This window comes from Cryptotermes secundus, unplaced genomic scaffold (assembly GCF_002891405.2).
Source record: "Cryptotermes secundus unplaced genomic scaffold, Csec_1.0 scaffold159, whole genome shotgun sequence".
In the NCBI taxonomy this organism is placed as follows: Eukaryota; Metazoa; Arthropoda; class Insecta; order Blattodea; family Kalotermitidae; genus Cryptotermes; species Cryptotermes secundus.
This window is the reverse complement of record NW_019725416.1, coordinates 1,721,344-1,745,188: the sequence shown is the minus strand read 5'-3', so window position 1 is coordinate 1,745,188 and position 23,845 is coordinate 1,721,344. Positions and strand designations below refer to the sequence as shown.

The window sequence follows — 23,845 nt, the reverse complement described above, 5'->3', positions numbered from 1 at the left end:
ATGGTGAAGAAATTTATTATTGTAAACAAAAGTATGAGATATTCAAGACCTGTAAACACCTACATACAACTAAATAAATAAGCTTATAATAAAGGGAAAACCTTTGTTATTGTACACAGCAGTACGGCACATATGTGGCTTACAAATGTTTACATATAGGTAAATGAGAAAATTTTGACGTTGAACACAACGATACTGCACATACAAATGCTTAGCTATAGTAAACAGATCACGTGGAAATCCAGTCGTTATAATGGAAGGACAGTACATCTTTCGCGTCTAAACATTGTAGACAATCTATAGTGTGAGATGTGATTTGAGTGGTGGGCGTCAGTTATAAATCCCTGTAGGGTTTGAACATGAATATCACATCACTCACTTGTGCTATGTAAGTCGAACATTAGTTAAAATGATTCTCGACGTGTTGATCTCAATCATTAATGCTTCCTATTGTATTGCGTTGATGTCTGTAGGTTAAGTAACGCATATCAGTGTTACATCTCCGAAACAGGCCGTACTTTGGTGTAGTGAGGCGAACATATAGATACAATAAAAAAAAACAAGTTCTGGGAAGAACTTGTGACCCCCCTCGCTTTCCTTTCATTACTCCAGTCTCCAGACAGACGCTGAAGGAACCTACAAATGGAGAAGTTCTTATAACGCTCATTGGTCATGCGCAAACGTTCCCTCTCTGCGTGCCTCCAATACATGAATGATGGAGCACAAAACTTTACAAAGACTTCACTGTCACCAGATCCGCCCTCTCGCACACTCGCACACGCAGCTTTTCCGTACTTGTTACGCGAGATTAGAGGTTCTCACGGTACGCACTATGAAGGTTGCAGTCTTCCGGAATATAACGACAACTAGGTTGTCAGTTATCCACCAATATTTCGGGAGAACATTGTTTTATGTGTGCTGTAGTTACAGTGGGCAGGGCTAGTAGCACGAATGGAGGAGGATAGCAATGCATATGGGATATTGGTGGGAAAGCCAGAAAGAAAGAGACCACTAGGAAGACCAAGCCGTAGGTGGACAATATTAAAATGGATCTTAGAGAGATAGGATGGGAAGGAATAGACTGGATTGATCTGGCTCAGGATAGGGACCAGTGGAGGGGTCTTTTGAACAGGGTAATGAACCTTCGGGTTCCATAAAATGCTGGGAAATCCTTGAGTAGCTGCAGAATTGACGGCTCCCCAAGAAGGGCTCAGCTCCATGAGTGAGTGAGTATGTAGTCACAGTGACCTTTAGAGTGTGTAACTGCGAGAGACTGCCCCAGTTGTTTGTAGTTACGTTCTGCAAGACGTCAATAAATCCTATTACCAATCCAAACCCCGTCTATAGTCATACATACACACACGTGGCAGTATCTTATTGAAGGCTGCATAATTTCGGTATTTCATAGAGCTCATAATAATCCATTAACGAATGCGTTCTCCTGTTTTTTATTTTAATAGTTTGTTGTTTTGTTTTTCCTGCCATTCTCCTGTTGTGTCCTTCCCACTTTAATTATTGGTATTATTACCATTCCGTCTTTTGAAGTTCAACAGAAGAATAAAACTGACAGCTGAAACTATTCGGTATTAGACGGTATTAGTCGATGCAGCGTCCCTGGTACGGCAATTCAATTCCGAATTTAATCTCAGGCCATTGGAATAAGTTGCATTCACTGGGCAACCAAATCTTCATTCTTGTTTCGTAATATTACGTGATTGATAAGGTCATACAAAGCGAAGGGGACAAAGTCTTTTAGACAACACAATAACAGTAACAGTCGACATCCTGGTAATAAGAAAGAAGATTAATTCATGATCAAGAAACAGTTAACACAAACGAATCTAGCCAGTACTAGAAGAATCAGACGAAAAGATACGTGGTCTACTACAGCAACAGGCACTAAGCTGAATACAACATGCTATACTTTCAAATTAATTTAAAAATTAGTAAAATAAATTTTTAATTTCAAATTCACGCCTCTGTGATCTAGTGGTCAGAGTTGCTGGCTACAGATCCAGAGTTTCGTGCTCGAGTCCCGGCGCTACCAGATTTTGTGAAAAGTAGTGGGTCTGGAACGGGGTCCACTCAGCCTCCTGAGGATAACTGAGGAGATATTTCAAGGCAACAGCGGCTCCGGTCTAGAAAACCGAGATTAATGGCCATGTGGATTCGTTGCGCTGATCACGCGACACTCTGTCCGCTAAAGTTGGCACTAAGTTCGCCGACAAGTGACGGTCGCTCGGTCGGTATATTTCGCTTGCAGACTACAGGCCACGGAGTTTTTGTTTTTGTTCATATATATCTTGTAATAAAATCAACATTTACTACTTAGAATACTAGCGTACATAGTACTTATTTCAAGCATATGTATGCAAATACGAATATGTGTACACGCTTTACAAGCCAGTAATGAAAATGCGTTAATCACAACACCTGAGGATGTCCCTATAAGGGTCAAAAACATGTAGTGGACCGTAATGTTATAATTTATAGTTGCGTTGACGGTGGAATTTGTCTCATTGAATATTCACCATGTTCGACCAAGTTCAGTTCAAGTGCCGTTAATATGACAGTAGCTTGTCCCGTTTTCTGTTTTATTTTCTGCACATAGCACTGTCATCGTCTAACAGTGACTGTATGTTCAGAATTATTAACACGTACAGGACCACCACAGGCTCATGTTAATAGGAACAAAAAACGTATTTTTTTTCCACATCCGTGAAGTCCTCTCTAATTGGCGCAGTGTTCTTTGTGGTGTCGCCGAGAGGAGAAGGTTAAACAAACAAGAACACTTTGTTACTCATGTCATCATCTCGCTCCCAAAACAAATGAATTATAGAGTTCCAAACGACCTCATCATCAAAGGTCAAGAGGCTTGCATATGCAAGAGGAGATGCCTTACGTCACAGGAAAATATATCGCTGCTTCTTTTAAAATTACCATGAGAGAATACACTCGGCACAGAAAACTCTCTAAGACATTGCTTCTTAATGTGGACGTGAGGAGAGCAGGCTCGTTCCTTCTGGAATTTCTATTTTTAGTATATTCAACCCTTCAAACATTTCTAAATCTGGAAACTGCACGGGAAGTAACGGCAGAACTTCAGCCCAAGTTTTGAGGCCAGTCGAGTTGAGGAATATGCCTCTCGCACTTACCGCGGTTGCTAGAATATACTGAGCCTTCAGTCTCGCAAATCAAGGACTCAGTCAAAGTCAACATATTCCTATATTTACAAAGAAAATTTGTTAGTACATAGTTTTCTGCTTTTTCTTGTTCTATTGAATTGTATAGGCCTATAGAACCAGAGAAATAGTGTTTTTATATCCATTATACTGCTACAATTATCTCGTTCTTTGTGGAACGTTTATTTTTGTGGAACGCGAGGCAGAATGATAGGAATAGGACGGAACCCATTTTAGTTCTGCCATCGCACTGACTTTTATTGACATCGACATTTTATGAATTTTATATTTAGCTGATATCTCGTAAGTTGGAATTTTCTCCATAAATGTTATCTTGCACTCTTAAAAGAAATACGCTTTGAAGTAGTACTCAGCAGTTAAAGCCTTTTCGCTCAGTTTTATCGTGAAGTTAATCCGCAGCAGATGCATTCGTGACCAGTTGCAGACGCTGGGAAACATTTCCCATAGCATGCTCATAAGAAGCATGTGTCCTACCTTGAAACATATTTCCCATAGCGTGTTCCTGGGAAGCATGTATCTTACCTTGAAATATATTTCCCATAGCATGTTCATGAGAAACACGTGTCCTACATTGATACATAATTTCCATATCATGTCCATGAAAAGCACGTATCTTTGCCTTGAAACATATTTCCCGTAGCATGCTCATGAGAAGCATGTGTCCTACCTTGAAACATATTTCCCATAGCGTGTTCCTGAGAAGCATGTATCTTACCTTGAAACATATTTCCCATAGCATGTTCATGAGAAACACGTGTCCTACATTGATACATAATTTCCATATCATGTCCATGAAAGGCACGTGTCCTACCTTGAAACATATTTCCCGTAGCATGCTCATGAGAAGCATGTGTCCTACCTTGAAACATATTTCCCATAGCGTGTTCCTGAGAAGCATGTATCTTACCTTGAAACATAATTCCCATAGCATGCTCACGAGAAGCACGTGTCCTACATTGATACATAATTTCCATATCATGTCCACGAAAGACACGTGTCCTACCTTGAAACATATTTCCCATAGCGTGTTCCTGAGAAGCATGTGTCTTACCTTGAAACATAATTCTCATAGCATGTTCATGAGAATCCTACTTTGAAACACAATTCCCATAGCATAATCATGAGAAACATACGTATATCCTACCTCAGAATATCTCCCGATCAAGTCTCCTATATCGTGCCACATTTCTGAGCAATCTCATTTCAGTTTCTCGAAGCTTACGTTTGTCATTTTTCCCTCAGTCACTAAGTTCCACATATTAACTTCCGAAGACGGAAAGTCTCGGGTACTTCCGAAGAGGCCATCGTTGATTAGACATTGAAAATATTGCCGACATCAAACCAACCGTTGCGAAGCTTTTATGGAACTCACGCAAACACTAAGAGTATTTAGAAAATAATCCATTGTTTGGCCTGTGGTTTTCGAAAATTAGTGGCGTGAGTGCAAGAAGCACTGATTTAGGTTGGAGTCGCTACTCCAAATTTGATGAAACTCTAAAAATTGTGAGCTAATACTTTTCTGTATTCGTAATATACTGGTGTTTTTTTTTGTTTATCTGTTATTGGATATAAACCTTTATACCACTTTACATCCCATACATTATGACTGTTTCTATAAAAGAAAAAAACTGTAATAAATGTTACTGAATTTTAGTGTCTTAGGGATGTTTCATAAATAAGTGTATTTAAATACCAAGATAGAACGTTGTGGATTCCCAAGTGCTGGTGTCCTTGGAACATGCAGCTGTTCTGAGAAAATATAACAGTATGCTTTCCATAATTTATTTGCACTTTCATGCAATCCAAGAAGAACAATTTTTTTTTGTGTCTGAGCTGACTGGTAGGATTCTCTGGCTGAAATAAAATGTAGTGGTTTGTCTTTGATTTAAGTATCTCGATGTTCTTTGCCTTTGACTGAAATGTGACATGTTTCGTATTGTAGCTCTGAGCTTTCGTCATAATAAAGTGTTCCATTCACCTACTTACTTATTACTACTTGACCATGAATTGAATTTAATATCAGGTTATCCTTGTCTAATCACATTGTTCAGTTACCATTATTAGAGATTATTATATAGACATAGCCATGTACGTATATTTAATGTGTTTCCCCTATTGTTGTGGACAAAAGCAATGTGGCCTGATCTTTGAATTTAAATTGAACTGAATGAATAATTCTTGAATATTTAGTTGATGGCATATAAATCAAACCGAATAATTGCCGTACTTGAACTAGACCTGTATGACAGTTCATACGTGTGTTCGATGTGACATTACTTCAGAATAAAACTAAACTTAAGCGAATGCTATAAACCGAAATATCAAGGGAATAGATCCGACGAGATAAACCTGATCGATTTTTACTAAATTAGGCTAACTAGCTACACGGAAGTCCATCAAAGTGGCCGAGCGGTCTAAGTCATGAACCATCTTCGCCCGCTTGAACACTGGGATCGTGGGTTCGAATCCCACACGAGACATGGATGTGTCTGCGTTTATTCTGTATTTATATTGTTCTGTGTGTACGTAGCGGCCTTGCGAAGGGCTGACCCCCCCTCCCCCCGTCCAGTTAGTCCTGCCGACTGTGTATAGGATTCAGAAACTGAAAAGGCGGCCAAGGTCCAACAAAGGGACTATAGAGCCATAGACAGATAGAGAGAGCTGCACGGAGCAGAGTCTCAGTAAGCTAATAGTCATTCAGGTACTCAAGAAATCCCCTCCCCCATTATTTTTGGAAAGTTTGTTTATAAAAGCTCGCCATTGGTCCTAACCTGAGTCAGATGAATATAACCCACACCCTCCCATCCATCCTATTTCTTTAAGGAACAGTTTTATGACAAACTGTGTCATACTCGGGTGGTTACTCACTGACTCCCCATAGCGGTTTGGGGGTTCGATCCTTTGGTCAGGTCCTGTGAGATTTGTGGTGGAGAAGTGGCACTGGGTCAGGTTTTCTCCGAGTACTTCGGTTTTCCTTGCCAGTTCTCATTCCACCGACTGTCCCATATTCATTAATCATCCTATCAACTGACGCTTTATATTCTCGATAAGGACAGCGTCATTAAAAACTAAACTCCGTTGCCTGTAGTTCGCAAGCGAACTATACCGACCGAGCAACCGCCGCTTGTCTGCGAAGTTAGTGCCAACTTTTGCGGATAGACGGTGTCGCGTGGTCAGCGCAACGAATCCCCACGGCAATTAAACTTGGTTTTCTAGACCGGAGCCGCTATTTCCTTCAAATAGCTCAACAGTTATCCTCACGAGGTTGATTGGACCCCGTTCCAGACCCACTACTTCTCAGGAAATCTGGTAGCGCTGGGAATCGAACCCGGTACCTCTGGATCTGTAGCCAGGAACCCCGACCACTAGACCATAGAGGCGGTCGACAGCGTCATTAAATAAACAAAAAAATATATGCCTCAGTTTTCGAAGTGAAATCTTCCCTCTAAATTTTCCGACCAAAGGTTTTATACTAATTTCTTTTCTCCCAAATGCATGCTATATGCCAATCCAATGGAATTATCGAATGGAAAATCACATTCAATCATTAGATCAGTTAGAGAAGGATTCTACTCCATGGAGTTTTTGCAGTTAGTTACTTTGTTGTTTATATAATTCCTTTACTCTGTAAGATGTTTCATAAAGTGTGGAACATCGAAACCGCGGAGAATTGTCGAGCAGGATGCGAAAGATGAATTTTCACATGACAGAAATGGAGACCGCTCATATGCATGTGTCAACTCTAAATTTAGCTGGTTGTTACTAATTTTGTTGCGGGCGACTTCACATCTGATGAAGTCATGTCAGACAGACAAGCCTCCAAACTGGAGTAACATGATGTCAGCCGAGACCTCGTGGCAGTCTCATTGCCTAGGTCAGGGGTCGAGAGCGTGAGAGAATTCTTCACTTTCCCTTTCTTTGGAGGCTGTGAAACCGGAGTGCCATATTCAGAGAGCAAGAGTGTGATAAAGGTTAAATTACTTCGAAACTGGTGTTACGAGTCAGGTTTGTAAACCATCGTGAAGGAGGCTGTTGTACAGAGTATGACCACTGCTGTAGAACACTCATGAAACCTCGGCAAGCTCTACAAACATTCACTTTTCGAATTACACAAACAAGTTCCTGTAGTCCAATTCAGTATGTGTCCGTCATCATACTGTTGATATTGTCACATGACGGCTGAAATTCCCGATGAAGGAGCCGGAGGAGACTTCCATTGCTGAGCAGCGACTCGGTAATCATGTTTCCGCGGCAACGAATAATAACAAAGACTAATTTTGATTACAACGAATAGCAGCGAACGAATCGTTGCCAGGTAGCAAGTTGCCACACAAAGTCATTTCCGGTAGTCTCGAATTTGAGATAATAAAATGGGACTCGGACCCGAGAATGAATACGCTGGCGAGGTCCAGCAGCGATTGTAAACGACAGACCAGTCCACTCGTCATAAGGACAATAACTGCCAGTGCTCAGTTGGAAAATAAAATTATTGGTCGTGAGTCTCAAGGGGCTTGTTAAGACTGACTGATTGGCGGTAAGCCGTCAGTCGTAAAGTGACTCTGACTCTGACTCTGATTCAAGCAGTAGAGGCCAGTCCGAGATTCGGACAGGAGTTAGAGATTCTTCATAGAGATTCGTCAGACAGGACAGACGTCGTTCAGAAAGAGTTAAACGTGCGAGCTGTTACAATTGAGTGTAGTTGTAAAGAGGTGCCAGTAAACCTAACCATCAGATCCAGAACCCATTATTATTCAACACGCAAACCAGGAATACGTCACAATAGGTTCCATGAAAAAAATGCACATAATACTGATATTCGCCATGTTAATTCCTGTAATTCGTATGCCTTCAAAATCTGTGTTAAAGCTAAAATTTTTTTAATGCTAGTTGGGTGGGACTAAGTCCCTTGTACTGCGGCCACTTCTGGTCTATTGTACTAGCCCCAGATGATAGGTGAGGGTGATAGTGGAGCAATTGGTGGAATGAAGATTGACAGGGGAAACCGAAGTACTTGGAGAAAACCTGCCCCAGCTCCACTTTGTCCCCACAAATCCCACTTGACCAGACTCGAAAGCTAAAGTTTAATCTGTCATATAAGCGCACATGTAATAGATATTTCATATATATATATATATATGTGTGTGTGTGTGTGTGTGTGTGTGTATGTGAAGGGGGTGTCTAATCTCGAACTCCACTGATTTAAAAAATATAAGGAAATTCGCCGTTGAACAAAATCCTGAGCCGGTTGCATTCATTTTCTGTCACATATACAGGCGCAAACGGACGGAGAGAAAGAATGCCGTCTTCTGGGATGTAGCGCCGTGTAGCTCTTGTATGAACCGACGTTTCTTCATAGTCACCGCAGTGAAAACCTCGAATCTTACAGACAGAGAGAAATATTTGAAACCGGCATATATGGTTGTATAGGATGCGTTGCCAAGTCAAAACTCGATCCTAGATACTTTTGAAACAACTTCTTAAACCATATGGCACTAGTTGAATTGTTCTTGAAGCCGAGTCCCATGGGTTTTTGAACGACATGATATATCATTGGGCAGTATTTTTTATTGCTAGTGGGGTGGGACTAAGTCCCTCGTACTGCGGCCACTTCTGGCCTATTGTACCAGCCCCAGATGATAGGTGAGGGTGATTGTGGAGCAACTGGTGGAATGAAGATTGGCAGGGGAAACCCGAAGTAGTCGGAGAAAACCTGCCCCAGCGCCACTTTGTCCACCACAAATCCCACTTGACCAGACCCCGGGATCGAACCCGGTCCGCCGCGGTGGGAAGCCAGCGACTAACCGCTTGAGCTATGGCATGGCCTTCACTGGCCAGTAACTCTCACCTGTGACAGAGCCCACCACGGTACGCCGCACACATGGCCACGTGCTTCCCCCCCCCCACACACACGGACTTAAGGTCAGCAACACAACAGTCTATAAGTACTTCTACATAACCAGCCATAGAAAACGAAAGCCATAGTTATGTTTCCTCTACTTACGCAACGAGGGCTTTAATTTATTTTAACTTAATTTAAACGATTACTTTGAACATAAATAAGTTATATTAACATTTTAGTCTTAGTTTCTAATGCTAGTAGATACCCCTTGTGGTAACTTATGTTTACTCACATATGTAAAACATGTAGAATCTTTACGTTGGTGGCTACGAATTCTGATGATGGTCAACAGCGGCCGGAACATATTCTTATATTAAACTTCTTACATTAGATGGACCTTACAACTCATTCAGCCGGTCACAGTGGCCGCTCGGTCTAAGGCAGGAACTGTTTTCGCCCGCCCTAACACTGGGATCGTGGGTTCGAATCCCACTAAAGGCATGGATGTCTGTGTTAGGTAGCGGCCTTGCGACGAGCTGACCCCCCCGTCCAAGGAGTCCTATCGACTGTCCTATATTAAGAAACTGAAGTTAAATGAAGTTTTACACGGATGTCCTAGACTGAAAGTGGAAGCGAGGAGAAGAAGAAGAAGAAGAAGACAACTCATTTATGTAGTAATAATTGTAACGGCGCAAGATGCCTTTTATCTGTGAAGGCGGCCTATTTCTCTGGCCATTAGAGCGCATCGTGTTTGTTCACGTATGATGCTAGTTGAAGCCTCGTATTAAAATAAACAGAAGATTTTTCTGTATACAACCTCCAGTGTGTATATTGACGGAACATAATTTTAGACACGCAGGAAAAAAATAACATACCTTAATTATCCAAGTCAGCCGGTCACGGTAGCCGAGCGGTCTAAGGCATGTACTGTCTTCGCTCGCTTGGAAACCGGGATCGTGGGTTCGAATCCCACTCAGGGCATGGATGTTTAGTTTGTGTGTGCATTTTTCTGTGTTTGTGTACAGGTAGAGGCCTTGCGACGAGCTGATCACTCGCCCAAGGAGTCCTACCGAGTGTGTAAGATCTAGAAAAACTGAAGTGAACGGAGAAGTTCATGGAGGTAGGCCTAGGCCCACTGGGGCTGTAGCGCCAAGGAAAAAAATATCCAACTCCAAATTGGCACTATTTTATTTTCATCTTGTTCATTTCGACTCGTTTGGCTGTTAAATGGATCAAGCACCTATACAGGCATAATTTATATTCCTGTAAACTGCAGCATGTCATGAGGGCTTGCAGATAGCAGCTGGCACGTAATGAAGACATATTAACTGATTACTAGATTATAATGACACTGTTTCATGATGAACCCCTGAGGAGTTTTGAGAGTGGCTACTGTCTATGAACCATCTTCAGCGTGCCAGTATACTAATGTATTTTTATTACTTCCTTATTTGTTATTTTAATTGCTGCAGATTTATCAAAGCCGCATTTTACGAATATTTGTGGCAGTACTCTAGTCGATACACTCGGTTCGATGTCTCCCTTATCCCCCGTGACAACAGAATGAGTTACGAATTCTACCTTCTGGGATACAACGCCGTGCAGTACGGCGAACGTCAGCTGGTAGAATATGTGTCCTCGAAGCCGGTCACGGTAGCCGAGCGGTCTAAGGCATGTACTGTCTTCTCTTGGAAACCGGGATCGTGGGTTCGAATCCCACTCAGGGCATGGATGTTTAGTTTGTGTGTGTGCGTTTTTCTGTGTTTGTGTACAGGTAGAGGCCTTGCGACGAGCTGATCACTCGCCCAAGGAGTCCTACCGAATGTGTAAGATCTAGAAAAACCGAAGTGAACGGAGAAGGCCCACTGGGGCTGTAGCGCCAAGGAAAAGAAAAAAAATGTCCCTCGATGTCAGGGTGTAAGAATAAGCAAAGCAAGAAACCAGCATGAATAACTCTGCATGCTGCATGTTTCATGCTGGATTGGTCTACTCTTCGATCCTGAAATTGAGGCGATGTATTCCTCCGAAACATCGGTTGACTTTCACGTGTCTGCACAGGGCTGTAAATCCGAATATATACCTAGAACTCTTCGCAGCTGGCGCACGCGGTAGCGTAGTTGGTTGAGGCACTGTGTTACAAACCGGAAGATCGCGGGTTCAAGTCCCAATGAGGTGGATTTTATTTTAAATTTACTTAATTCATCCATCTGCACCCTGGCCCTGGGGTTAATTCAGCCTCTAACTGAAATGAATACCAGGAATATTCCTTGGGGGTAAATAGCCGTCGGCGCTTACGGCTGACCTCGACGCCATCTGTGAGCCGATTGTCTAGACAAAATGTGGGAGCCTCGACGTCTCACAACCCTATGGGCCTTCACGACCTGTTACAGGGATAGCTTTACCTTTACTTTTACATTTTACTCTTCACTGCTATCGCTGTGATAACCTCAAATCCAATATATCAATAGATAAATCGGCCAGTACGACAGCCAATAGCCTGAAGAGATTGTGTAGGCCCGTTGCTAAACCTACCTCAGACAGTGACGGTGTTGAACTCAATATTAACGTAATGCTGCTTGAAGCAAAGAAGTTTTCCCACTGTATGGTATTACATAACTAGGAAGAGGTTTCGTATTTTGAACATGTAGGAATTTGGAAGGAGGTTCTCGTGGCCTGTTTTAATATTATTCTCAGAATTACATTCTAAGATTGTTGAAATCCTCTGTCAGGTTTTCTGATAATCTTTCCGACATTCCTATCGACTAATTTCTGATAGCAAGTAAAGCGTCGCCGCTACAGTAACCCGTCTCGGTAGCACGTGCCCTCGTTCTGAGCTATTACTGAACTCGTTTACCTCCGGGGTAACTGCGGAGATCGTTATGTCAATACGTGCTTTATTATGAATTTCTCATACATGTTGATAGGATATGTTCCCCCGTTTCCTCATCTATCTGCCCTCCTGAACGCTTCAAGTCGAGAGCTCCTGGACGGGTTTTGATGAAACTTGATAATAGACATCATTACGGGAGGTTAGATGGTCTCTTCAGCTTTAACAAAAATCAACACAGTAGAAAAATCGATTTTTCATAAGGGAGTTTATGTATGTAATCATAACGTTACTTGCAGTCGAAGAGCTGCAAAGAAGGCACGTGGGAAACTGTGTATTTTGGTGCGGCTTTTATTTTTTAGGTCCTGTTCTCTCTGAAGTTTTAATGTTTACAGGATATGGATAGCCAAATAATTTTTTCGCCTTAATATTTTATCTGTTATATTTATTTATTCACCTCGTTGGTGTCTAAATAAATATAACAGATAAAATANTCCCTTGCTGGACAGGTCAAAGGGTAGGCATCAGACGAAGAGAGACACCAAAAACTGATGCCGGAAGCAGCGTCATCAGCAGCGACTTGAAGCACAGAGCAAATGATGCTCGAGATGGTTCAAGTTCGTATAGCAACAGGCGTGACCAGAGTGGTTTGAACGGCAGTTGTACTGCGATGTGGAAAGCAAATGGAAAAACTACCACATTATCACTTTTCCTGGATAGTCTCTTTCCAAAAACAGAAGATCGCATTAAGTGGAGGAACTGTTTTGGAAGAGACTGTGGACCTGTCGTCTGACAGATTACTGATGAATGAATGAATGAATATTTATTTATTATTTTTCATAAGAAATTAAGGTTTTCTGCTGACCGTCGACACAGCATCTGCTTAATAAATTTAACGTTAATAAAGTATGAATGGTTGGTTTTATTATCTACAGTCCACCGCATGTTTCAATCAACAGATCATCATCAGATGATAATTCAAGAATTATGTGCACACACAGTCATTGAAATGACAAATTAACTGTCCATCTATTTTACTTATTTGATTTTAACATCCAGGATATAAAGACCCCGATATTTGTTCACTACAAATTCGAAATCCATTATCAATATTTTATTAATGACAATGTCTGTAATGAATGGATCCATTTTAACTTGACAGATTTAATGATGATATATGTTTCATATATTCGTGAGTTATCACCTGATGGTGATCTGTTATACTCGAAACACGTAATGGATTGTACATATCAAGAAGTTCTGGGAATAATTATTCGCCTACTTTCCTTTAATACGACACGGACCGCATAGAAGACGATGTGTTCAATAATTATTCTATTGTTACTTATGTATTCGTTGCTGAAGTAACGTTTTTATTGAGCCGTTGCCTAGCAACGATAGAAGATTACACATGCAGGGCTCAGGTGACGTGACACATATGTGCATACCAAGTTTTATCAAGATTGGTTCCGGTATTCAGAAGTTGTTGGGGGTTGGGAGGAACAGACAGTATGGTGAGCTCATAAGGAAAGTAGGCTAATAAAATAAAATGCTCGTATATTCACATTTTATTAATATCCGCTTAATTAATTTGTTGTTTTGCTGACTGTCACCAGAATACCGTAATATTACCTGTTGTTTTGCCTAGCATCATGTCGACATGCGTCTGTTTCAGCACCACCCAGTACGGCACCGCCATGACAGACACAAGCGCCAACACGCTCATGCCGCGTCACAGACCTACCTACCCGGAAGTTTTGTGGTAGACGGTGGCGCCGCGACGCCTGAGTCCGGCAACTGGGGACCATGGTCCGAGCCCAGTGACTGCTCGCGCTCTTGCGGCGGTGGTGTTGCCTTCCAGACGCGCCGATGTCGAGACGTCAGGTAGGCGTAACACATTAACAGTACACATTAAAGTACGGTCGAGTTACACAGACGAAAAATTGTGAGATGAATGAGGTAGGCAGGGCATGTAGCACGTATAGGGAAGAAGAGGAATGCATAGAGGGTTTTGGTGAGAAAACCAGAGGGAAGATACCACTACGGACACAGACACGTAGATGGGAGGATAATATTAAAACAGATATCAGAGACAAATAGTGCACTGCTGTGGACTGGATTAATCTGGCTGAGGATAGGTATCAATGGAGGAATCTCGTGAACACTGTACTAGACCTTCGGATTCAATAAAATTTGGAAATTCTTGAGTGGCTGAACGACTAGCGGCTTCTGAAGAGGATTCGACTCCATGGAGTTAAGTGATAGAGCTCCAATTTTTATGCTAACATTCTGAATGTATATGTGGGAGGAATTCCACCTTAAAATAAATGTGAAATGAGTATGTGGGCTGGATTCAGTCGGCTAGGGATCAGTGGCAGGCTCATGTAAACCAGGTAATGAAACTGTGGCTTCAGCAAAAGACGGGAAATTTCGTAACTAGCTGGATAACGGCTCCGTTCCATGGAGTTCTATACGAGTGTGAGCCAGTAAATAGGTCACAAATTGTAGTAACACAGCTGTAATGGACGTAATAGGTTTTCTATGAGTATCACTAGGTAGCAGCACAGTTCAACTTCATGAGAGTCTAAGTAGCAAACGCGCATGCGTATTTTCAGAGGCTGGTTGCAGTAGTCAAAATGCCGACCGTTCTTGAGGAGTGTATTACTGAAGAGCAGAGTTCTGTTGTGCTTTTTTTTTTGTGGGCGGAAGGACTCAATGCAAAGGTTATTCATAAAGAAGTGTTTCCTGTTTGTCACGTAACGCGGTTCACACTTGGGTGTCAAACGCGTCTCTGATAACGAAGAGGTTGAAATGGAGGTGCGGAAGTGGCTGAGGCAACAGTCAGTAGATTTCTATGCTGCCGGTTTCGACGCGCTAGTAAAGCGATGGGGCAAGTGTATCAGTGTTGGTGGAGGATATGCAGAGAATTTTTTCCCCCATGTTCGAATATTACATGTTTTACGTCTTAGATCCATTTTTGACATATTTACTGATTTTCCCTTGTACAGGCGAATGAGAGAGGTGCTTCTTACTCGATTAGTCCAATCAGTGTTTTAAAAGAGCAGAGATTTAGCGAAATGACTTGTGTTCCGATCCTGAGAAGAACTGAAACCGCGGTTGATATGAATAGGTACTCATATGTCTCTACATGTCCATCTATGGCTGTACAGCCATTTGGGCCTTGGCCGCTTTTTCGTTCTCTTAATCTATACACAGTCTTTGAGACTCCTTGGACAGGGGATCAGCCCGTCGCAAGGCCGCTACCTACGCACAGAACAACATGAACTCAGAATAAACGCACATAGACATACATGTCTTGAGTGGGATTCGAACTCACGATCCCAGTGTTTGAGCGAGCGAAGACAGTTCATGCCTTAGACCGCACGGCCAATGTGATCAGCCAGCTGTGTCTGTGTTCTCCTGAAAATTTTCTGGACGAACCGAATCCTCGGAAACCCACAACTTTCAGAGAGCCGTTATAAAAGACCCCCCGAAAATTTACTAGCTTTGAGGTTCTCACAGCGGCAATTATGAAAATTTTTGGCTTCTGGTATATAAGGTCTTTGAGTCCGGTGAAAGGTATCCGATGTTTCGGAGAACTTGTTGCTGCCGACTAAAAATGATAGGTTCAATTCTTCTATACAGTCGTTTGCCAGTATCTTGCGTATTATGTTATACTTGACGATCCAGCCAAGAAACATGGTTTCTCACTTAGAGAAGATGAAGTTTAACTGCTGCATCCGTCCGTATGGAAATTACAGCTTTCTTCTGATTGATAAGCCTTGCAAATTCTGGAAATTTTAAATATTGTGGCGAGTTATCTTACGTTACTTACTGTTATTGTTGATTATATAAATATTTGATACGGTATTTTTCGTTCAGTCCAGAACCTTTTATCGTCTCGTCTGCTGTCCAAAAACATAAAAATTAGAATATACAAAACTATAATTTTTCCTCTGGTTCTGTATGGGTGTGAAACTTGGTCTCTGACATCAAAGGAGGAACATAGACTGAGGGTATTTGAGAAGAGGGTGTTGAGGAGAATATTTGGACCGAAGAGGGATGACGTGACGGGAGGTTGGTGAAGACTGCATAATGAGGAGCTTCACAACTTGTACTCTTCTCCAAGTATAATTAGAATGATCAAATCAAGGAGGATGAGGTGGGCAGGGCATGTAGCACTAATGAGGGAGAAGAGGAATGCATATAGGATATTGGTGGGAAAGCCAGAAGGAAGGAGACGATTGAAAAGACCAAGGCGTAGGTGGGTGGACAATATTAAAATGGATCTCAGAAATATAGGATGGGATGGTATGGATTGGATTGATCTGGCTCAGGATAAAGACCAGTGGAGGGCTCTTTTGAATACGGTAATGAACTTTCGGGTTCCATAAAATGCTGGGAAATTCTATTCTATGGTATTTTTTCGTAAAGAAATACGTAATGAGTTATACGAGTAACTAATTACATATGCTAGTTAATAAAACAAAAACATGAATGAATTAGTAGCTGTAATGTAGGACCTGTCCATTAACAGACTGTTTTTCTGTTTGCAGTGATACTGGAGAGGAACTGTGTCAAGGCGGTAGCAAGAGGTATTTCTCCTGTAACATTCAGGTTGGTGATGGACTCTTGGTTAAAAATCCTCGACGTTCCGGGCCCCCTTTTAGTGTCAAAGCTGTTAAAGTAAATCTGTTCCTCATAAGAATATCATTAAGAACTTTGTCGAGCGTTTTCTTTGTTACCCACACATTGTTTTCGGGTTTGGATAAGTTCTTATGTCGCAATTTCCTTATAGAATTCTGATTCAGAAGTCGGATAATCTTTGTTCGATGATCGTTTTGATTCAGACGTAACTTTCATCTCTTGACACTCTTTGCATGAACATTATAATATATATATAAAAAGTAAACAGGTAAAGCTATCTCTGTAACAGGCCGTGGAGGCTCATAGAATTGTGAGAAGTTGAGGTTCCCACATTTTCTCTAGACAATATGTTTACAGATGGCGGTAAAGTTGTCAACCTTACGCGCCTACCGTCCCTTACCCACCAGGAAGATTCCTGGTCCTCATTTCTGTTAGAGCCTGAGTCGACCCCAGGCCCATAGTGCCGCTGGAAGAATTAGGTACATTGAAAACATCTACATCATCGGAAGTCGAACCCAAGACCTCCCTTTTAGTATAGTGCGTCAACCAGCTACGTTATCGCGTGCCCCGAACTTGGTAATACTGCGATTAAGTTTTTCATATAAAGGATCAGTGTAAGGATACTATGTATACATTCTCATATAAGATTGATCTGGACTGCTGGAAACGAAATCAGTTTTTCTCGATAGACCACAGTTGGTTGCTGAGTTCTGAATAAAAAATATCTGGCCGACTGGTAAAGCCATTTCATACAAAATTTACATTTCGCATTTTGGCCCCTAATGTGCGTGCCGTTATTTCCCTGCGACATGCAGTCTTCTGTAAGAAGATGGTCTCCAAGAATTACCGAAATTTAATTTAAATTATTAGAGACATTTTCAATAAAAATTCTTAGTTTGTTTTTGGGGACGTATTTAAAGGACTGCTGTATTTGGAACTAAAGTGTTCATATTCACTCGATAGCAGCCTATGATGGATACACTCTTAAATTCCGAGTGTGAACAGATTCTAACCAACCGTTCAGGAAGCAGCGTTCATGCGCACATCCATACATACCGTGTTTGCCCGATTATGAAGAGAATTTTTTTTGTACTGCTTCTTAGAAGAAAAAAGACGTCGCAATTTTTTTCGGGCCCTTAAGCATGATAAATGTAAAAACTAATGTAAAGCTTCCTCTTACAATTGGACGCTACTGAACATGGCGTAGGACTTTGTGATTGCTCGTTAATGAAGGGAGCAGATATGTACTGTGTGATAATTTGGTGTTTAATTTACCGTTAGCATTCCTTGATATATAAGCTTTCCAAGCATTAAACTGTCTGAAATCATGGCGCTATTTAAATTGGAATAAACGCTTGTACACTAATGAAACATATTTTCACATTATTATTGTGAAGGAAACTTGTACTCTTTTCCAAGTATAATTAGAATGATCAAGTCAGGGAGGATAAGGTGGGTAGTGCATGTAGCACGAATGTGGAGAAGAAGAAGAATGCGTATATGGTATTTGTGGGAAAGCCAGAAGGAAAGAGACCACTGGGAAGAACAAGGTGTAGTTGGGAGGACAATATTAAAATGAATCTTAGAGAGATAGGATGGGATGGTATGGATTGGATTGATCTGGCTCGGGATAGGGAGCAGTGGAGGGCTCTTGTGAACACGGTAATGAACCTTCGGGTTCCATAAAATGCTGGGAAATTCTTGAGTAGCTGCACAATTGGCAGCTCCTCAAGAAGGGCTCAGCTCCATGAGTAAGTAAGTAATTATTTGCAAGGATTATAAGATAAACATCAAGAAACATGAGCAAAGACGCGCTGTATTGGCTGAAAATTCAGTAGACATAACTGTGACATGATGAAAATTATTCGTCTCAAGAATTAATTTACATATGTATTTTTATGTCACGATAACCTCGTTGAGTGCTGTAATTTTTTCTGTATTTACAGCCACTGTTCAAAATATAGGCGTTTTAAGTTGTTCTGTGAAGCTGGAATACGATGAATAGGCTCATGTGACCATCGAAGCTGAAGCACTTCTAAACCCACACGCACATTTAAATGGTAAACAGGTTCAGACTGAAAAAAAACATGCTTATACATACGTTGCATGCCATCTCTAGATTCGGCTGGAGGTGGCCGAGATAAAGGCGTGAAAAACACTAGAGAATGCAGGATTCCAGCTGAGTTTCGAACTCGGTACCTCCGGGACTCTGATCAGAAGCGTTACCTCTGTGGTCACAGAGGTCAAGCGACAGCTACATCGCACGAAACGAGCTGCCCACGGCTCCGGTCAGCAACACGCAGGCACTCATGTTGTTAGTACCCATCTCCCATTGGTGATTTACGGTGAACGTCTGGACCTCAAAACTGTCATAGTTTTAATTTCGGTGATGAAAATTAAAGACGCAGAGGTCGAAAGCTACTGCAATAAAAACGTATGGAATGCTTACTGCTGTTGCATTTCTGAGACACAACACATAATGTCTGCTTGAAGATATGGGCGACTCACCCGGGGATGTTAAACTTGAACTTGTTTATATTGCTGGAATAAATTTGTATATCTGTTCCCATTGTTTTTAGTAAATTTGCTTATTTTCTTTTTTTAGTATGTAGCTACATTTTCAGTACCGAAAATGTACAGTTTTGGATTGTAGAATGATTGATGAATAATGAATTGGAAAGTATCTGCTAAAAAGCGATTATGGGCTGTCAGCGCTGTACCTGGAGGGACGGAGAAAAGCCACGAAATCTCAGTCAAAATATCCTGTGTCGAGGTCGAGATTTGAACCTAGCACCTCCGAAATACAAGTCTAGAGCGTTACCTCTGTTATTATTATTATTGTTACGACATATGTGTGACTGTAGACGGGGTTTCGATGAGTGAATGGATTTATTGACCACATATACTCACGACTCGGAATTACAAGCACTTACAGCGCCAACGTTAATCTCCACAATTCACAAACAATCACAGCACCCTCTAAGCTTTTTCCAGCATGTTGTTTCTTCACCAGCCGTTCCCTGGCAACGGCTTCTAACAGTGAAAATTCTTCAGCTTCACGCCCACAACTCTTGGCTTCACAGCCTTCCGTGCAGAACTGTTTCTCAAAATCAAAATCACATTGCGACTGACGGTCAGTCAGTCAGTCTTGGTGTCGAGCCTAATCTGGGGCTTGTGACGAGATATTTATTACTGTTTGACAGTTACGGTCTTGTTATTGTGGAGTGCCCTCTCTGAGGAGAGGACGGGTCTGTCTTTTGTCAGCCATTGTCTGCAGTAGCAAGTCTTTTGTCATAATGTAAAGGATATTTATATTTTACATGTTAAACATGTTAATAAATGCATATAAAATACATAAAGGGCCTCTATCAGTCCAGGCTCAATACAGCAGATTATGCCCTATTTCTAGTAGCTTCCGCTACAACGGCAGTCTAGTCACTTGAAAGGGAACAACTTTGTTCCCTGCTTATAACATCTGTGCAGGGACCACGTATAAACACCGCGTTTCCACTGTTGTAGTCCAACTGCTGCATTATTAAGAATGTGCTGCCTAGCAACGGGTACGTGTTTACTGACCCGTTGCCCAGAAACGACGTTGTTTACAGAATCATCGCTTAGCAATTGGTCTATACGCCACATTATTATTATTATTGTCCAAAAGCCCAGTAATTCTGTATTATTATTGCTGTTAACTACATTGAACAGAGTCCATGAGTTGATAATGCTCGTTGAGACCCTATAGATAACCGCCCGTTTTATGGAAGTCTCATTACAGTAGTTAGAAATCACCGTTTAAGCCTACACTACATTAGAACAATAGTAAAAGGTAAAGTTGTTCCTACGCTTAATTAATTACACACTACGCCATAAAGATGAATGGGGGAGTGGAGGTACAGTCCAACCATTCTTTACCTCGGCACTAGGTGGTTGAACAGTTTCACGCCATGGCCGCTTTACCCCCAGGGAAAGAACCTAAGGCGTTTATTATATGGGAGGCTGGACGGTCTCTAGAGCCGCTCTGGATGCTCTGGATAAGAGAAAATCTCTTACCCTGCTGGGAATGTAAACCTGGCCGTCCAGCACGTCGCTATACATACTCGTACTGAGCTATCCCGGGTCCTAGGAATTAGTCAGTAAACGAGAAGTGAAATATTCTGATCAGTTTTAGCTTACACATAGCATGGCGTGATCACTGAAGTTGGTGCCCTGTGTCATGTACAAATAGCGGACATGGGAAGCTGGCCAGAGCCTGGTGCCAATCTGAATTTGGTGGTAAAGAGAAAGCGAGACCCTGGCGAGAATCGAACCTAAGTCATCCAGCCCATAGCATAGCCACTGCACTGACTGACAACTAGAATACGTCTGGAACTTCGCTTCGATTTCACGCTTTTGCATATATTTGAAAGTTTTTTTGGCAAGTCTAAGTCACCATTAAAAAGTAAAAAAGTTAACCCTGTACTTAACTAATTAAGCACTACGCCATTAAGACGTATGGAGGAATGGATGTATAGACCCACATTTTCTTGGCCTCGGCACTAGTTTGAAGTGAGTGGTCAGCTTCACGCTCCTTCCGCTTTACCCCCGGGGGAAGAGCCTCCGATACTCATTGTACAGGAGGTTTTGTGGACTCCAGAGCCGGTCTGGATGATATGGAGAAGTGAAAATTCTTGACCCTACTGGGACTCGACCTCCGACCTCTCGGTCGTCGAGCCAGTCGCTATACCGACTGCGCTATCCCGGCTTCAAACTACTAGTGTTGTTAATTGTTAATAAAGTGATCTACGGTCTATAAATTCGACTCACTTGTTTCCATTAATTTATTGCATGGATATATAGTGTTCAGTTTTGCAAGCTAGAAATCTGCATGAAATGAAGCGGTTCCCGTCTCGTACAATTTTAGTTCTGGATCGTTTTAAGCGCCACCTTTTAGTCCTACTGGAAACCAGAGATGCAAGCGCCTTTCAAGTCGGGTACTATTTCTCAAACAAAAGGGCTGTTGAAAGGTGCGGTAGGGCACGCATGTCTCCTGTAAACACGGGTGTCAGTGCCGTAAACACTGGCGGGTGCGTTTACTTAGGCAGGGCGACATATTGTTGAAGAGTGTGGAAAATGGGGGAGTTGCTTGTTTATGAACTATTCGTATGCTAACAGGAAAGCTGAATTAGTGGGAAATGAAAGGGTTGGCCTAATAATCAGTCTTTTTTTGTGGGTTATTTCACGATGTTATAAGTAGTTGGAGCCGGTCACGGTAGCCGAGCGGTCTAAGGCATGAACTGACTTGGTTCACTCGGAATCCGGAATCGTGGGTTCAAATCCCACACGAGGCATGGATGTTTGGTGTGTGTATGTGTTTATTGTGTGTTTCTGTTGTCCCATGTTTAGGTAGAGGTCTTGCGACGAGCTGATCACCCGTCCACGGGGTCCTACCGTCTGTAAGAATGATCACGAAACTGACAAATCAGCCCTATGCTCCAAAGTGGGAGCTAGAGGAGACTAGAAAGTAGCTGGACTGTGTAACGTTTAATGATAGGATGATAGATTACTCAGACACCATTTGTAAGCAGGTAGTCGCGGCCTGATAGGGGTACTAAAAGGTAAAAGGTAAAGTTGTCCCTGTACTCAACGAATTGAACGGTACGCCATGAAGATGTATGGGGGAGTGGATGTCTACATCCACATTTTCTTGACCTCGGCTCTAGATGTAGGTGGGTGGTCAGCTTCACCCTAATAGGGGTACTACCTCGGAATTTTCGTGAAAGGGCTGAGGACAATCAAGAAAAATCTCTCAGGAGAGGCGATGTCCCGGCCAAAATTCAAACGGAACATCTGCTAATACAAAGGGCACGCGGTAGCTTAGTTGGTTGAGGGGCTATGCTATAAGCCGGAAGGTGGCGTGTTCAAGTCCCGATGAGGTTATTGGATTTTTTCAGTTGACCTAATCCTACCAGTCGCACTATGGCCCTGGGGTTTACTCAGCTTCTAACAGAAATGAGTACCAGGAATTAATTTAATACTTTTCCTGGGGAGTAAAGCGCGGCCGGCGCATAAGGCTGACAACCTTACCGCCATCTTTGAGCCGATTGTCTAGAAGATGTGGGACCCTCAACGTCTCACAACCCTATGGGCCTTCAGGGTCTGTTACAGGGATAGCTTTACTTTTTTTTTTTTATAGCATTCTACATATTAACATTTCCTAAGAAACGTGTCCACGTTGAAAATATCTTTTTTGCTCTGTTGGCGGAAACTTACTATATCACAGCATTAGTGCCGGGGTTTTCAAGTTTCAATATTGTTTGCAAGTAACAACATTGGGATACGATAAGTCATGTTAATTAAAACATAACCTAAACACTATCTGGGCATTAAATGTCTGGCTTGGATTGAAAAGCAAGGATGGTAACACAAAGCTGCACCCTTCAACATACCAGAATCACAACTGAATACAATTCCCTGGTCCCCGGCTCATCGTCAGCTATAACGCAAGGAAGATTGTTTGTTACTTACGTAACGGAAAGGTTCTCAGTTAGAGTAGTAGTAATTCGTTTAGAGATGCTTCAACAGCGCGGTTATTCGCGCTCAATTAGAGTAGTTTACCCTTTCAGAATTCAGCCATTCATATTCTGGTCAGTGAACCAAACAGACATGCCTTTCTTTCTTGATGTGTTTCGTGACAGATTAATATACACACACTGTCTAAATGATGCCTTTGCTATATACATAAGGTCTGGAACTTTGAGGCATAAATGCTTAAAGCTCAGAGAGAGAAAATGTATAGAATTTGTGTGATGACTTTATGCACATTTAAATGTTTATACCCATTTTTATTGTTATGATTATTACAGACGATGAGGTATATGAAGAATTATATTAGTGAAATAGAGGAATGACGTTTACCAAATAATACATATACTGCAAGGTCGCGGGTTCAAGTCCCGATGAGGTCATTGCTTTTTTTTTGTTCCAATTTACTTAATCCTTCCAGCCGCACTATGGCCCTGGGGTAGACTCAGCCTCTAACAGAAATGAGTAGCAGGAATTAATTAAATAATTTTCCTGGGGAGTAAACTGAGTCCGGCGCGTAAGGCTGACAACCTTACCGCCATCTTTGAGCCGATTGTCTAGAAGATGTGGGAGCCTCAACGTCTCACAACCCTATGGGCCTTCACGGCCTGGTACAGGGATAGCTTTACTTTCTACTTTTCTTACCGCACCTTTGTATTGCTTATTTTAGTAGCTTAAGAGTCCTGTCTTCTGGTATGTAACGCTCTGCAGTCTGTTGAAATTCAACCGATGTTTCGAAGGAAGTCTTCTTTTCACCTGCTTTCACTC

The 23,845-nt window shown here is 41.9% G+C and overlaps 1 protein-coding gene across 6 annotated transcripts in view; it reads left to right on the top strand.

The window, feature by feature from the left end:
* LOC111863316 (papilin) overlaps window positions 1-23,845 on the top strand; it is a 343,489-nt gene that overhangs the window by 240,482 nt on the left and 79,162 nt on the right. For all 6 annotated transcript variants that reach the window (XM_033751010.1, XM_023849524.2, XM_023849522.2 and 3 more), the window contains 2 exons: window positions 13,545-13,753; window positions 16,426-16,486. In XM_033751010.1, the coding sequence (XP_033606901.1) occupies window positions 13,545-13,753; window positions 16,426-16,486 (270 nt within the window). The remainder of the gene's footprint in view (window positions 1-13,544; window positions 13,754-16,425; window positions 16,487-23,845) is intronic.